Source organism: Pleuronectes platessa, chromosome 22 (genome assembly GCF_947347685.1).
Source record: "Pleuronectes platessa chromosome 22, fPlePla1.1, whole genome shotgun sequence".
Classification (NCBI taxonomy): Eukaryota; Metazoa; Chordata; class Actinopteri; order Pleuronectiformes; family Pleuronectidae; genus Pleuronectes; species Pleuronectes platessa.
This window is the reverse complement of record NC_070647.1, coordinates 17,351,604-17,366,671: the sequence shown is the minus strand read 5'-3', so window position 1 is coordinate 17,366,671 and position 15,068 is coordinate 17,351,604. Positions and strand designations below refer to the sequence as shown.

Sequence of the window (15,068 nt, the reverse complement as noted above, 5' to 3'; positions counted from 1 at the left end):
ACAAAAACTAAATGATAACAACAATAAAGAATCAAATCTAAATATATCTAGAGTCACAAATTGAAAAATTCCAAATCGTTGATTAAAACCAAATCGAATTATACTTTTGATATTTGTATTTTAATAACAGGCCTGTAATTAATCCCTCTTGGTTTCTATTGCGTTTGGTTTTGTTTCCATTCGTCTGACCTGTGATGCGTTCACACCCGGAAGAGCTGGCGCGCACGGCTCGTGTACAGTCACTGTGAAGATGCCGCTTTTGCTCGGCCCGTATGTGCGCGTGCGTGTGTGTGTGTGTGTGTGTGTGTGTGTGTGTGTGTGTGTGTGTCCCGTTATGATGTGACTCCGGGACCGAGGGCGCGCACACAACCACCACCACCACGAGCAGCAGCAGCACAGTGTGTGTGTGTGTGTTTTTTTTTTTACCTTGCCCGTCCACAGCTCTCACTCTCGCCCTCTCTCTTTCTTTCTCTCCCTCCCTCCCTCTCTCTATCCCTCTCTCTCTCTCTCTCTAAATGCCATCGGCGCTTCCATCTCTATGTCACTCTTTCTTCACATCTGCAGGAAAAAAACGCCTCCACCCTCCGTCCAGCGCAGGTCAGTAAATATTTAGATTTGCTTCGATTTGCCGCCGGTGCATCCTCCCGCACGTCCCGCGCGCCTCGTGCCCGTGCGGCTGTAACTCAGTGGTGGTGCTGGAGCCTGATGGTCTGTGCATGATGGGAAACTTTAGCGGAGCGGTAGAATTTTTAAATGTTGACAGTAAATGACGTGAAATGGTAATAATGTGCATTTCTCCTATTCTTCGAACTGGTGTTAATGGTGTGGATGGAAACAGCATTTCTGTGCACATCGGCTGCGCGCACTTGCTTTACAGAAGGGGGGGCTGCTACACTGGCTACACAACATCCACACAACGACCGCCATTGCTGCCTTATAGAACTCGTGGTACAAAAAAAAAAAAAAAAAAAACTGCTGCTGCCATGTCTTTTAGCACAAGAGGGAAATTCTCCTCGGTCTCATTTTCCTCGTGCGTAAAAGCGCACAGCGGCTGATTTGTAAAGAAAAAAAAAAAGCTGCATTCCTTAAAATATTTAGCAACCTACCTCCAAAGCGACCCCCCCCCCCCCCCCCTCCGCAAAGAGGAGAAGATGAGGGTTTTTAACGACCTATTACCTCCTGCCCAGGTTGGTGGTGGAGGCACAATCCCGTGCACGCCGTGAAATTGATCTGATTACCTTTGCCGGCGGGTCATTAAAAAAAAAGGGGGGAGTTGGACTTGCTGAGGCTGCGCTTCACACACACACACACGCAGACACACACACACTCTCTCACACACACACACACACACTCAAACCACCATCTCGTCTTCGGTCGATGTGTCCTGATATGGCGGAGAAAGAGAGCGAGAGAGAGAAAGGAGAGAGATAGAATAGGATGCCAAATTAAGGGCATCACACGCGCACTGTCACGGGCCAAAAGCTCCAGCGGTCATTTGCATTCAGAGAGAGAGCGAGAGGAGACGAAGAAGAAGCTCGTGCACGCTCGTATCGATCCCTTAATAATCGATCAAATACACGTGAGGTGTATTTTATTAAACTGTTGTGATGTTAAATTTAAACTCTTTTTAAAATCTGGATAAATTAAGAAACAACCACCTCTGGCCTCGGGCGTGATAAAGTGGAGCAGCAGGTACTGTGCCTTTATTTCTATATTTCTCACTTTCTGTATTAATCATCAGTGTTATTGGTTAATTATTCCAGCAGACATTTAGGACAAATATGCAGAATATGAACGTGTGTGTTTGTGTTGTGTGTGTGTGTGTGTGCGCGCAGGCTCAGGGGTGAAAAGGCCTGTTTGTGAGAGGAAAGATTACATCAGGGTGTCTGGCGTGAAGCGATAGAGGCTCAGATAAGCATCGCGAGTCACTCAATTGGCAGACAATCTTTTTTTTCTTCTGTTTTTCTCATCGGGAAACCATGACACAGAATTTCGAAGAGCTGCCTGTTTTAAAAAAAAGATGATTTATCCCCTCAGCTCCTCGTTTGAATCATTCGAGGAAATCCACTTGTGTGTGTGTGTGTGTTCGGGTTTCGCGGCGCACATCACTGACGCCCTCGTTGTTGTGTTCTGAGAAGCAGAGCCGGTTCTCGTGCATTCAGGGGGCAGCGGAGAGTTTCTGCTAATCTTGGGTTCGCGTTAGATTTTTCTTGAAAAGAGCAGAAAGGTAGAGAATGAGTCAGAGAGGAGAAGATCGACCTGAGAGCTGAGCTGGTTTCTGAGTGCGAGTCAGAAAAATGTCTCGGGGTCACAATGACTCGACTGTAGCTCTATTAATCTCCTTTCTATTATTTTCCATTATGAATATGATTTAAACTGCTCTCTAATTTATTTTGAGCGTCTTTATTTATTTGTCGTTATTAATTTCATTCTATTTATCTTTCAATTTTGAAATCAAGGTGAAAGGTTTGGATGATTTGCCGTTTGTGTTGAAATGTAAAAAATGTGACACAATATTATGGACACACACTCACACACAAACACACACACACACACAAAAACATTTTGTTATTACTCTTTTTAAATTATTGTATCCTTTGTGTAAATGTTTAGTTTATTTACAGGCTCAAATCACAAATTGTTATATTATTATTGCCAATAATATTAATATTATTATTAATATTATTATAGAGCTACTATTCATTTATATAGTGTTGTTACATTTATTTTAGCCAAACCGATTTTTTATAAATATTAATACAGTGTGATTTTATCTTCCTCACCTCAGATTGAAACAGCAGCAGGAAGGGAATTATTATTTATACAGATAAAGAATGATGGTATTTGCTGATGGGGCCATAACAGGAGGAGGAGGAGGTGGCGTGTGTGTGTGTGTGTGTGTGTGTGTGTGTGTGTGTGTGTGTGTGTGGAGGGGGGGTGATGTAAACAAACACGTGATCTAAAATATTTTATCGAATAATCTGTTCGTGTCAATAGAGACAAAAAAGGAAACGGAGCCATGAGCTGATTTTGATCAGAATCTGGAAACGGAGCCAACTTTACGCACAGCAGCTCCACCGTCTGCAGACACACACACACACACTCTCACACAGACACACACCGACGTGGGGAAGAGGAGCTAAAGCCACCTTTTCTCCCTCCGTGGAAACAACTCGGGATTATAACTGACAACTTTTTATTAACAGAGAGGGAGACGGTTTTTTTTTTTTTATTCCCGCGCTGAATAAGCTCCCCGCGCGTTATTGACATCGAGGCTCGGGAATCAAGTCACGGGACCGTTTCCATGTTCCCTTCTCTCTAAGCTGCGATACATCCAGGGAACTAAAACAAAAAAACAAAATACATAATCAGGATTTTAGGCTGTGTCGCCTCCCAGCACCTATACCGGGGGGCTCTCTGTGGTGAATGGCTGCGAGATACTTTTCAAGAGGATAATTACACGAGTCCGCTGACAGCTTGACAATGGCAGCTACAGCAGTTTGCATCCAAGTTCAGTCTCGGGTTTGCCTGAGTGGGAAACGCTCCCTCTCTCTCTCCCTCTCTCTCTCTCCCTCTCTCTCTCTCTCTCTGTGTGCCTCCCCCTCTCTCCCCCCCTCTCTCTCCAGGTATAGGGCTATCCTGGAGAGGAAAAACGCGACACTTTGCCAAGTCTCTCTCTCTCTGTGCGCTCCCACGCGCCCGGCTCAGAACAACCTCCGTATCCGAGAGGAAGGGAGGAGGGATACATGTGGAAATAAAGACCCACACGCACGAGTGTAGTCTGCGGCCTTGTTTCCAATTCAAAACCTTATTTCTAGAGGCTAAAATATATAAATTATATCTGATGGATAGTGTCACTGGTTGTTGGTGCCAGGCCTGCGTGTCGTGCACGTTTCCCAGCAGCCAATGAATCTCTCCCATCACACCAGACACTACCTGGTATCAGACAGACCACAAGGGCGTGCGCGCTCCCGCTGCCTTTACCTACTGCGCGCCGTGAGAAGGTTCATTTCCTGACTGCTTTGCCTACCACCGCGCTGACGTCACATCCAGTGGCGTCGCACGGGCTGCACCCCCCCCCCCCCCCCAACCCCAGGGCACGCATGCACACACACACACGCGCACAGACACACACACACATATCTACTATTACGCACAGACAATCTGAAAGTAAATGGAGAAACCAAACTGGGGTTTTGACATAAAATACTTCCTCTCTGCCGCATGACGCACGCCGTGCACGTCCGCGTGACACTTCACCCACACACACACGCACACATCTCATTCAGAGAAAGTGAATTCTGTGATTTCGCGGGGGGGAATTTGAAAATGATGCCCTTTTAAAAAAACACACAAAAAAAAATCATATAGCAGCTTATTTATCAGGCTTGGAAATAAAAGATGAAGATGAAGATGGCGGTGGATCTGTCCCAGTGCGCGCTCTCACGTTCCAGTTAATGTTCCTGTTTGAATAAATAATGACACGAGCCGTCGCTGCTCGTCTCGTTGAGTCTCCGCAGTGGGTTATCATCTCAGATATTGATGAGCAGCAGCCAATAAGAAGCTGAAGCACCGGAGGATCGTTCTCTCCCCCCTTCACCTCCTGCATGGAGACTCTCCGGAGCTCGGTCCCCCGCGCGTCCTCGTCCGCGTCCTTCACTTCACGGGCAGGAAATCGGCTCAATTTCGGGAGCTGCCATTAGAATAATGTGCCTGTCACCGCGAGAGGACGCACTGTCACAATTTTACTGAGCGTGAACGTCCCGCGAGCTGCCAGAGGCCCGTGAGCAACAGGCTGTGCTGCTGCAGCCTCTCTCTCTCTCTCTCTCTCTCTCTCTTTCTCTCTCTCTCTATTCTCTTTCTCTCTCTCTCTTTTCTGCAGCTGCAGCAAACATTTAGATCTGTGGACAAATTAAACACAATAAAACTAAATCCTATTATTTAACTGTAGGTTTAGTTTTTGAGGAGTTTAGTTGCAACTACTCTATATAAATATTTTACATATTTTATATTATTATTGTTATTTTTAGATTAATGCACATATTAGTATGTTACGATTTATTTAATGCACCATAATAACTTATTGCATTATTTTGTGCACCCCATGCAATACAGGGGTTCAAAGTTTGAAAAGGCCTATAAGAAAAATAAATATCTTCACTTAATCAAATGTATTATATATTTTTTAAGGGGGGGGCAAGGTCATTGAAAAAATGCTGCAGCACTTCTTCTTCTGCATATCTGCTGGCCCCACGTTATATTCAATTAGGGCAGGCCCCTCCCCTTAACTGATGACACTGACAGACCCTCCTTAAGTTGCGTCGCGCCACAGCTGTCTGCGAGCATTGAGCTGCCTGGCGCCATCCTGAAAGAATGCCTTCACTGTAAAAAAAAAAAAAAAGGGGGCTGGAGAAAGAGAGCGAGAGAGAGAGAGAGAGAGAGGTAGACTAGAGCAAGGGTGAGAGAGTCAGAGCCACACGGAGCCAGAGAGCGAGAGAGAGAGAGAGCGAGAGCGAGAGAGAGAGCGGAGTTAATGGAGAGGGATACAACTGCGCACAAACACAGATTTGATCAGTGAGTTTAACTTGCTGGTGCTGGTCAGTGCGCAGCGATCGAGCCCGCGCGCCCTCGACTCAAACCTCCACTTTACTTGTTGAACCGGACTCGAACACACACACACACGCACACACACCGAGACGAGGAAGAAGTTCAGGAACCGTGCGTCGGGCTGCTGGATTCCATTTTGGACGTTATTTATATGACAACACCGTTGTTGCATTTGTAATGTGGGGTATGTTTCGAGTTTTAAATACGATTTGATCACAGAACAGAATAACAGAAACCGGCTGAATTCACTTTGTTTGTTTTTGTTTATCGAGAAAAACCAGACAATTCAAATTCTCCTCTCTTGTCTCCAGGTGACCAGAAGCGAGCGCGGAACCTGTGGATTTAACGAGAATAATCACGGATTTGGGACAGACTCTTTCTTCTCTTGTGACGTGCACCGGTTTGCTTCGGCGTGCATGAACATTTTCTGAAGAAGAAACCCCCCCACTCACACGCACACACACAGAAAACAAGAGAAAAAGGCAAAGCGATGGAAGTAAGTGCGGATCAGCCACGATGGATGAGCCATCATCCCGCGGTGTTGAACGAGCAGCATCCCGGCTCACACCACCCGGGCCTCGGCCACTCATACATGGACCCTTCCCAGTATCAGCTCGCTGACGATGTGGATGTACTGTTTAATATCGATGGACAGGGGAACCACGTCTCTCCATACTATGGAAACTCTGTCCGAGCCGTCCAGAGGTACCCTCCTCCTCCTCACAGTAAGTCACCAGCCTCTCCCGGCCTTTTATTTAATAATCTGCTCGTTATTCTGTTTACACCTCTGTGCGTAATTCATCCCTGAAGAAAAGACTCGATTAACTGAACGCGTTTGGATTTGTGTATTTCTATTATCTGACGTGGATCCCGGAGCAGCTTTCGGTTTTCGCTTCATGAGCCGATTCTCGTCTTAAAAAACATGCAGCAAAATATGAATATGTGTGTGAAGGTTCGCTCCTGCCTCCACTGCTCCACTTTCAACTTTACAAACGTTAAATAACTCTCAGCTGATTCATGTGTCAAAGTAGAATTTTTCTTTTTTTCTGGGAGCCCGTGCGTAATTTGTGTTCTGGATCAATCGGGTGTTTAGTCACGGGTTTAAACAAATAGAGGAGTTGGCACAGAAGTCACAGTTCCACCTGGAATATGGAGCTCGTGCACTATCTTTATCTTTTTATTATATGGAGCTATTCGTGTGCATTAAGTCATGAGTGGTGTTTCCTATTTTGGAGCCGTTAACTTCCTGAAGAGTCAATCACGAAGTAAAACGAGGAGTTGACGTTTAGTTTATTTTATGCTCTTGATATATTGAGGCCTGTTAAATGGGGAGGGGGGAGTGGGGGGTGAAATTACATCTTCAGGACGACAGAGAATATTTAGAATCAACCTCTGGAGGGAAAATTGTGTTAGAAATATAAATATCGATGTGAGTGTTTTTGATAAATCTGTGCGTAAAAGTGAGATTTGGCCCTGAAACGCGCCTCTGACCCTTTAATACGGATTAAATGTGAGTGTGTTTGTTCCAGGTTGTGATGTGTTCTTGTGTTTCCGCTGCTCCAGGTAGCCAGGTGTGCCGTCCCTCATTACTGCACGGCTCCCTGCCCTGGCTGGAGGGGAGCAAAGGCATCCCCCCGCACCACAGCACTTCTCCCTGGAACCTGAGCCCCTTCCAAAAGAACCCCCTGCACCACGGATCCCCGGCCAGCCTGTCCGTCTACCCCTCGGCCTCCTCCTCCTCCCTGTCCACCGGCCACTCCAGTCCGCACCTCTTCACGTTTCCCCCCACCCCACCGAAAGACGTGTCCCCGGACCCGGGCTTATCCACCCCGGGCAGCAGCTCCGGGCGGCAGGAGGACAAAGAGTGCATAAAGTACCAGGTGACCCTGGCCGAGAGTATGAAACTGGAGTCAGCTCACAGCCGGAGCGTGGCCGGGTCAGGCTCCCACCATCACCCCATCGCCACATACCCACAATATGTCCCCGAATACGGGCCAGGCCTCTTCCCACCAAGTAGCCTGATAGGTGGGTCATCTTCTAGTTATGGTTCCAAAACAAGACCAAAAACAAGGTCCTGTTCAGGTAGGCGTGCGCTTTACTACATTCCCTTTTGATCTAACATGATTCCCCAGATTTGCAGCATTAGTGATGATTAGAAATGTAGAAAAAAAATTACCCATGAGCAGCTCATTCATCCCTCACGAGAACAAGCGTCAGACTGTTTCCAAAAAAGACGCACACAGCCCTTCCTCTAATACTAATAATGACATTTAGATGTATTTAACGCGGATATAAACACACCTGGATAACTAATTAAATTAAATTGCTGGAAATAAATTACTCGTAAAAGCAAAAATCGAATTCCCAGACTGGATATTTTGCTCCAAACCCAAATAAAAGCCCCGTGACGCGGAGGGGTTCAGAGTTGACGGCTCTGCAGATTATTTTTTATTTTTCTTGTCCCCCTCATCGTCCTGTGCACTGACACAGAGGGACACGGGGACAGAGGGGACGCCGGCTCTCTGGGCCCTGTCGCCCCGTTTATATGTTTAAGATAATCCCATTACTGTCAGACCAGTGCGCGCCACAGTTGCATTGTTTACGCAGCGGCAGAGCACCGGATGCTGCTCGTTCATTCAGGGAGAAAAAGCGGGTGAACCGTCGCCGTGGCAGAGTGCACGAACCACTGAGTGGGGGGGAGAGAGAGAGCAAAGGGGGGGAGGAGGGGGGAGACGTTTTTCCAAATCGCGAGTAATTATTTTAAAGGTTATTGCCGAGCAGCTGAAAAGCAGTTTTTTCTGTAATGAGATTAATATCAGCGGCTCTGATGCGCAGTGTAGAAAACAGTGGATTAGCTGATGCATATCATCGGGATTATTCTGCATCGCACATTAATGCAAATAAAGATTTTAATTCGAGCATAATGGGCGATAATGTTCATTTAAGAGATATTTCTACGATCTGAAGAATCGTTTTCTTTCTTTTTTAATGACGTTAAACTTCAGATTTCTTTTTTAAACCAAACCCCTTTTTTTCCTGTTCGTTTGCACTGGATCGGCTCTCGTTTGATTTCTGCAGCGTTTCCTTTCTGCCAATTTAGAAAAAGGAAAGAAAAACGCACTTGTCCAGGAGCGTGCACGTCTGTCACATCTAAACACGGCACGTATCTCTCTCTCTCTCTCTCTCTTTCTTTCTCTGTGTGCGTTAAAAAAAGGGGAAGTGAAGCTGCAGAAAAATGCAAAAGGCTCTCGGCTCTGCACAAAAGCTCAGTGTGCGTGTGTGCTTTGGAAAATGTGAGTGTGAGCAGCTCCCTTGTTTCACTGCTGCGACCTGCGTGTTAGTGCGCGTCTCACCTGCCGGTGTCACTAGAGAAGTGGCAGCAAACCGCAGCTCCACAGACCCACTCATTTCAAAAGCACCGAAACAACTCGATTAAATATAAAGATATAATAATAATATCATTATTATTATTGTTGTCAATATTATTATTATCAGCATTTGTATTTTTTCTTATCAGGATTATTTTAATTATGAGAGATTTGCTGATAAGTGAGAGAATAAAACCAGTTCGACCAGATTTTATTTAAATTGCCACGGACCAAAAAAAAAAATCCTGTTCAAGGACACGAAGCTTTAAGATCAGTGTGCGCGTGAGTGTGCGTGTGTGTGACAGTGTGTGTGTGTGTGTGTGATGATTTCTGCCTGATGGACCTCAACTGGGACATTAACTGTTCGTCATCACCAACATTACCCACATGTGTTTATCTTCTAGGCCTATATGAGAGTGTCATGAATATAATAAACTCTATTTTGTATTATTGTTTATTTTTTAATGATTAATATTGATGCTTGTTGTTGTTGTACTTTGCATTTATATACGACACATATTAATAATCCCTTAAATCTTATTTTAATAATTAAATGAAGCAGTATTCTTTTTATTTTTTTTTTAATTTCTACGGATTATTGACCTGAACCCTGTCTCCATGTCTGTGTGTGTTTATGGTTGTGTGTGTGTGTGCGCGTGTGTGTGTGTGTGCCTGTGTGTGTGTGTGTGCAGAGGGCAGAGAGTGTGTGAACTGCGGGGCCACGTCGACCCCCCTGTGGCGGCGGGACGGTACGGGTCACTATCTGTGTAACGCCTGCGGACTCTATCACAAGATGAACGGGCAGAATCGCCCCCTCATCAAGCCCAAGCGGCGGCTGGTACGTCCCCACCACATTTTCTCTGTTGATGACATTTCCGTCTCTCTCTCTGTTTTTCCCCTCTCCAGGAAGAAGTAGGCCTATTAGCTGCAGGAAATTGACTCGACAAGTGCAGGTCTCTGTTTTCAGATACTACCACAGAACAAAAACTGCACATATTTTCTTTTTTATAAATGCAATGACGATGCCTATTTTTATTTGCAAGAAAAAAAAAGTAAAAAAATTGTCATTGACTCTATTGAAAAGTACTTGTTGCAGTCACGGGCTGCAGGCCTGCTTTGAAAAAAACAAACGAGCTCCATCATATGATTATTATTATTTCTGATATTTTTTGATTCTCCGGCTGTTATCAAGAGGAGCTATTTGTGTTAAGTGACTTCAGGGAAACCCCCTCTCATCACAGCTTTAGAGGAGTTCCCCTGCTTTCTATACAGAGAATAAACACAAAGTCTTTCGAGGCACAGATGCCTCCTCACTCCTGCTCCTCTTCTTCTCCTCCTCCTCCTCCATCTCGCCTCTAATGTGAAAACCCGACTTCCCAGGGAAAGAGCTGCCGGATGTCTGAGCAGCGCAGATAAGTCGCTCGTAACAACACAGCCCCGCTTCCCCAGTCAAAACACACGCAGGCTGCAGAGTCCGAGCCACGCACGGCTCCGTGCACGGGCTCCATGCACGGGCCCCATGCACGGGCTCCATGCACGGCTCCATGCACGCTCCTGCAGCATAGTCACGATTATTTTTAGTGTTTTTAAAATAAATCTGTGCGTAAATACGAGCAGCGTGGAGGTGAGGGCCTCACCCAGAGCCGCGTGCACGCGCACTCTGGTTCAAAGATAGTGAATTATTCCAAAGTGACATCAGAGGAAAATTTTAAGATATAATACGAGGATGAATCTGATCAATCACCTCATTGATCAAATATTGTATTTTATGTTTCTGCTGCAGAAATTTACTGGAAAACTAGAATATTTGACCCTGAAAGTTAAAAAATAAAAATAAATAGAATGGAGCAGATAATAGAGGATTATAATAAAGTTGATTCCTCTGATCTGATTGGTTATTCAGCAGCAGCAGCGGGGGGGTTATTAGGCCAACACACGTGTTTAATTGGAAATCCCTCCCCGAGATAATGTAGTCCTTTACGTCCGCGCGTCCTCTGCGGTCACCTGTCCATCGATCGTCTTCTTTTAGAGATTATAACATCAATGTCAGGCCACTGCAGCAAACTGGGGCCGAGGACAGCCGCTGATAAATCCCCCGAGAAGACGTGACTTTGACTGGGGGGGCTGGGTGGGGGGGTGGGGGGGAAGTCAGGCTTTCACTCCGCAGCAGAAATAAATCCTCCCTTTCTCATTTTCTAAATTATTAGTCTGCGTAATAACTGGTGCATGTGCAGTTATTCGGTTAATTCCACCGCGTCATAATTTAAATGATATTATTACTGCAGGAGAATTCCTCCCTGAAGCCTGTGATGACTTTTTATAAAAAAAAAAAAAAAAAAAAGTATTTCTTTAGGTTTTAATCGATATAAAAATCTACATTCAGGCCTTTTTTCTTTTCTTTTCTTTTCCATGTCGCCATTTCAAACCTCCTCGTGCTTCATGGCACAGACGCGCATTTTTAAAGGGGGAAATTTAATCAGATTTAATAGCTCTCCCATTTCAAGGCAGCACTTTTATGTCTTCTGTAAATATTTATTCTGCAGGAGGTATGTGCTCCGTGACGCTATTTTTAGCCTCGAGTGAAAGCAGCTCTGTTTTTTTTTGTGTGTCTTTATTTTAAAACTATTTTAATGCACAAAAAAAGGGGAAAGTATATTCAGTTAAAATAAAGGCTTTTTAGTTTTTTAGTTCTTTTTTTTTTACATGCACATGAATGGAAATAAGGAATGTTTTTAATCTGCAATGAAAGAAAAAACACAATTGGATTTTCTATATTGCATTTAGAGATGTATAGTGCTGTGTGCAGAGCCGCCAGAATCACACAAACACATCCTCAAACAATAAATGCAACATGAAGCTTTTAAAAAAATACATTATTCCTCCTTAGATCCTGGTTTTAAATGAATACACATCTCAGATTCTGCAGCCCTGCACGCTGGCGTTACAGTAAACCTGCTCATTGGGTTATTGCGTGGTCATGTGACGTGTGTCCTCTCCCCTCTCTCTCTTCTGGTGTCGGTGTTCCGGTGCAGTCGGCAGCCAGGCGGGCGGGGACCTCGTGTGCAAACTGTCAAACGACAACGACGACGCTGTGGCGGAGAAACGCCAACGGGGACCCGGTGTGCAACGCCTGCGGCCTCTACTTCAAACTGCACAATGTAAGAACTAAACCCACATGCAGCAGATAGATCCTCCATCGTCCCTCGGCCTCCTCTGACTGAGGGGCTCCCTGCAGAGCGGGGGGGGGTGATAACACATAGACTGTAGAGTTAATGTGATTTATTGGCAGTAAGTGGGAATCTAAAATGTGTACGAGCAAAGTGAGCTAAGCCTGCAGCCGCCTTGCGTTTGCATGTTAAATAAGAGGAGGGGGCTTAATTAAAATTCGATTAATTTCTTATTTCTGGGAGATGAACCCCCCCCGCCCCCCTCCTCCACCCTCCTCCCTCCTCCCTCCCTCCCTCTGACCACCCATCCCTCGGATTCCTCTTGGGTCGGTTGGAGCTTCACATCATTTCACATCCTCAATCTGGAGACCCCAGGGACCCTCGGCTTCTCTGCTGTCACTCGAGCACGAAGCTGTAACTTTTAATCAAACAGCCATTATCGGCAAAAATAATAATAACCGAGCTGACGTGGAGGTAGAAGTTCTTCTCCCCGGCTCATATACATCTTCCATATCCCTGCTCGGCTGCAGCGCTTGTCACGCACGGCGCTCCACGTTAAATCATTTTCCCATGTTACTTTTGGCAGACGGCTCGGGCGCTGCAGAAACCAGATTCAGGCCGAGGTTAAAAGGGGAGAAGAATAATATTTCCCAGTTACACATTAGCATTTGAACCGACCCCGACCTCGTTGTAATTGTGAAATTAGTTTATTTTGGTAAATCCAAGACTTCTGTTGGGGCTTGCTCCCTTTGAAACAAATTCCACATTCTTCATGGGGAGTTTAGCCGAGTCCCTGCTGGCCCTGGTCTGTGCTCCTGATGTGTGTGTGTGTGTGTGTGTGTGTGTGTGTCTGTGGACAGTCAGTCCCAGAACACCTGATGGTAGCCGTCTGTTGGAAACTAGAGAAAACAGAGACGCGGCCACAAGCGTGAGGTTGTGTCAACACCCGAAACATCGACTCTCTCCAGCAATCAGGGGTTTTCTCACCACGTGTGAACGAGACCTTTCTCATCTTCATATTTCTCATGAGGGTGACGGGGGGGGGGGCTGAGGTTTCAGGTGCTGCCGGTGTTGGGAGGCGGAGGATGTGAGGGGCTGTCCTGTGTCCTCTGCGGTGGTCACTGACTCACAACACTTTTGGCTTTTGTTTGATGTGCCGGCGGGGTGGGGTGGGGGTCGGGGGTGGGGTGGGGGGGGTGGGGTGGGGGCATGCAGGCCCGAGGCTGGAGGCTTCCTCCGCTAGACGTCTCAGCATCAAAGGGCAACGTCCTGACCGGCTTTAGAGCTGGAAGCAAGGCCGAGCCAGTCACCTGCAGGAGCCACATCTTAAGAGAGAGAAACCACATCACCGGGGAGGAGTGTGGGTGTGGGGGGGGGAGGGGGGTAGGGTTGCACAGAAGACACGTCTGCCCTCCACCAACCACAGAGGCCATCCTGCTTTAAGAGTCAGCGGAAAAAATACCAGTGTCTCAGACGGCGCGGGGCAGAAACCCCTGTTCCTATTTCCCCGGGAAGAAGCGCTCAGAAAGATCAGGAAGCCAGCCGGCCTCCTCCACCTCCTCCACCTCCTCCACCTCCTCCCCCCCCCCCGTAATCCTGCCACAGCCCGAATTCCATCATCCAGCTCTCGTTCCCCGGCTAAACCGATGCTGGAATACGGCAGCTGGGGCCATTTTGGCTGGGAGACGGCCACGCGGTGGAGGAGGAGGAGGAGGAGGAGGAGGAGGAGGACTTGGCCGATGTGTCTCTGTGGTCGAGCGGCTGCACATGAGCTGCCAGACCCTTCGCTGCTCCGAACACTCTCTCTCTCTCCGTCGTCCCTCTCTCCGTCTTCCCTTTTTTTACTTCCTGGCACGGCCCACAGCCGCAGATACAGTCCAGCTTAAAGGAATCAACATTTAAATCCACCCCAACACACACACACACACACTGTCACACACACACGCACACAGGGTGTATATAAACAGTTTCAGGATGGGACAGTCTTGTAATGGGACTCCATTACATATCATTATGTTTCCCCCAGAACCCCAAAGAAAACTAAAGAGCTCCGTGTGTCTGTTTTGAATCGTGGTGTCACCGCTCACTTTCCTCTTTCTGTCCCGTTCCCCTAATGGGAAATCGACTCAAGCTGTTTTTAGAAGTTTAAAGCTCCATTTTTAAAGATTTCTCTCCTGCATGCCACGAATCTGCTGCCGTGACAAAATACTAATCTGCCATCTTCTCTCCGTCTCCTTTCGAGAGCAGATCAACCGACCTCTGACCATGAAGAAGGAAGGCATCCAGACCAGGAACCGGAAGATGTCCAGCAAGTCCAAGAAGAGCAAAAAGTCCCAAGACACCATGGACGACTTCTCCAAGAGCCTGATGGACAAGAGCAGCTCCTTCAGCCCGGCCGCCCTCTCCCGCCACATGTCGTCCTTCCCGCCCTTCTCGCACTCCGGCCACATGCTGAGCACCCCCACCCCCATGCACCCTTCCTCCGGCCTCTCATTCGGCCCCCACCACCCCTCCAGTATGGTCTCAGCCATGGGTTAGACGGACCCTCGGCCCCACCACCACCACCCCCCCCACGCCCCCCCGGTACCTGACCTGCTTCCACCTCCTCACAGACAAACAGACTGCTCCACCTCAGCTCCAGGTGCTTTAGGCTCCTTCACCCTCAGTTGTATCTTATTTTTATAAAAATCACAGCGATGTGAATTCTTTGCAGACTTGACTCGACTGCGGCGTCGACCTCCAGGGGGAAGATTTCTTTATTTCCCCCCCCAACCAGGGAGAGAAAGAACAATCTCTCCCCGAGACGCCGCTGCCACCACCACCACCATCACCACCACCACCACACCGAGGCTTCCCTCCCAGTTGATCCACACCATGAGGAGCTCCATTTGTGTACAAAAAGCCATTTTCCCAGACGTCACAGAAA

The 15,068-nt window shown here is 47.0% G+C and overlaps 1 protein-coding gene across 4 annotated transcripts; it reads left to right on the top strand.

Annotated features, from left to right (window-relative positions):
• The first annotated feature begins 4,832 nt into the window (after positions 1–4,832).
• On the top strand, positions 4,833–14,708 carry gata3 (GATA binding protein 3). Of its 4 annotated transcripts, none has more exons than XM_053414585.1 (6): positions 4,833–5,791; positions 5,919–6,332; positions 7,171–7,689; positions 9,668–9,813; positions 12,008–12,133; positions 14,390–14,708. In XM_053414585.1, the coding sequence occupies exons 2-6, from the start codon at positions 6,098–6,100 to the stop codon at positions 14,678–14,680; spliced, it is 1,317 nt and encodes a 438-aa protein (XP_053270560.1). In that variant the 5' UTR covers positions 4,833–5,791; positions 5,919–6,097; the 3' UTR covers positions 14,681–14,708. The 4 variants fall into 4 exon arrangements, with proteins under 4 accessions (XP_053270560.1, XP_053270561.1, XP_053270562.1 ...); XM_053414586.1 differs by having other exon boundaries at positions 4,834–5,791; positions 7,171–7,632; XM_053414587.1 differs by lacking the exon at positions 9,668–9,813 and adding an exon at positions 9,882–9,928 and having other exon boundaries at positions 4,837–5,791.
• Positions 14,709–15,068: the final 360 nt, after the last annotated feature.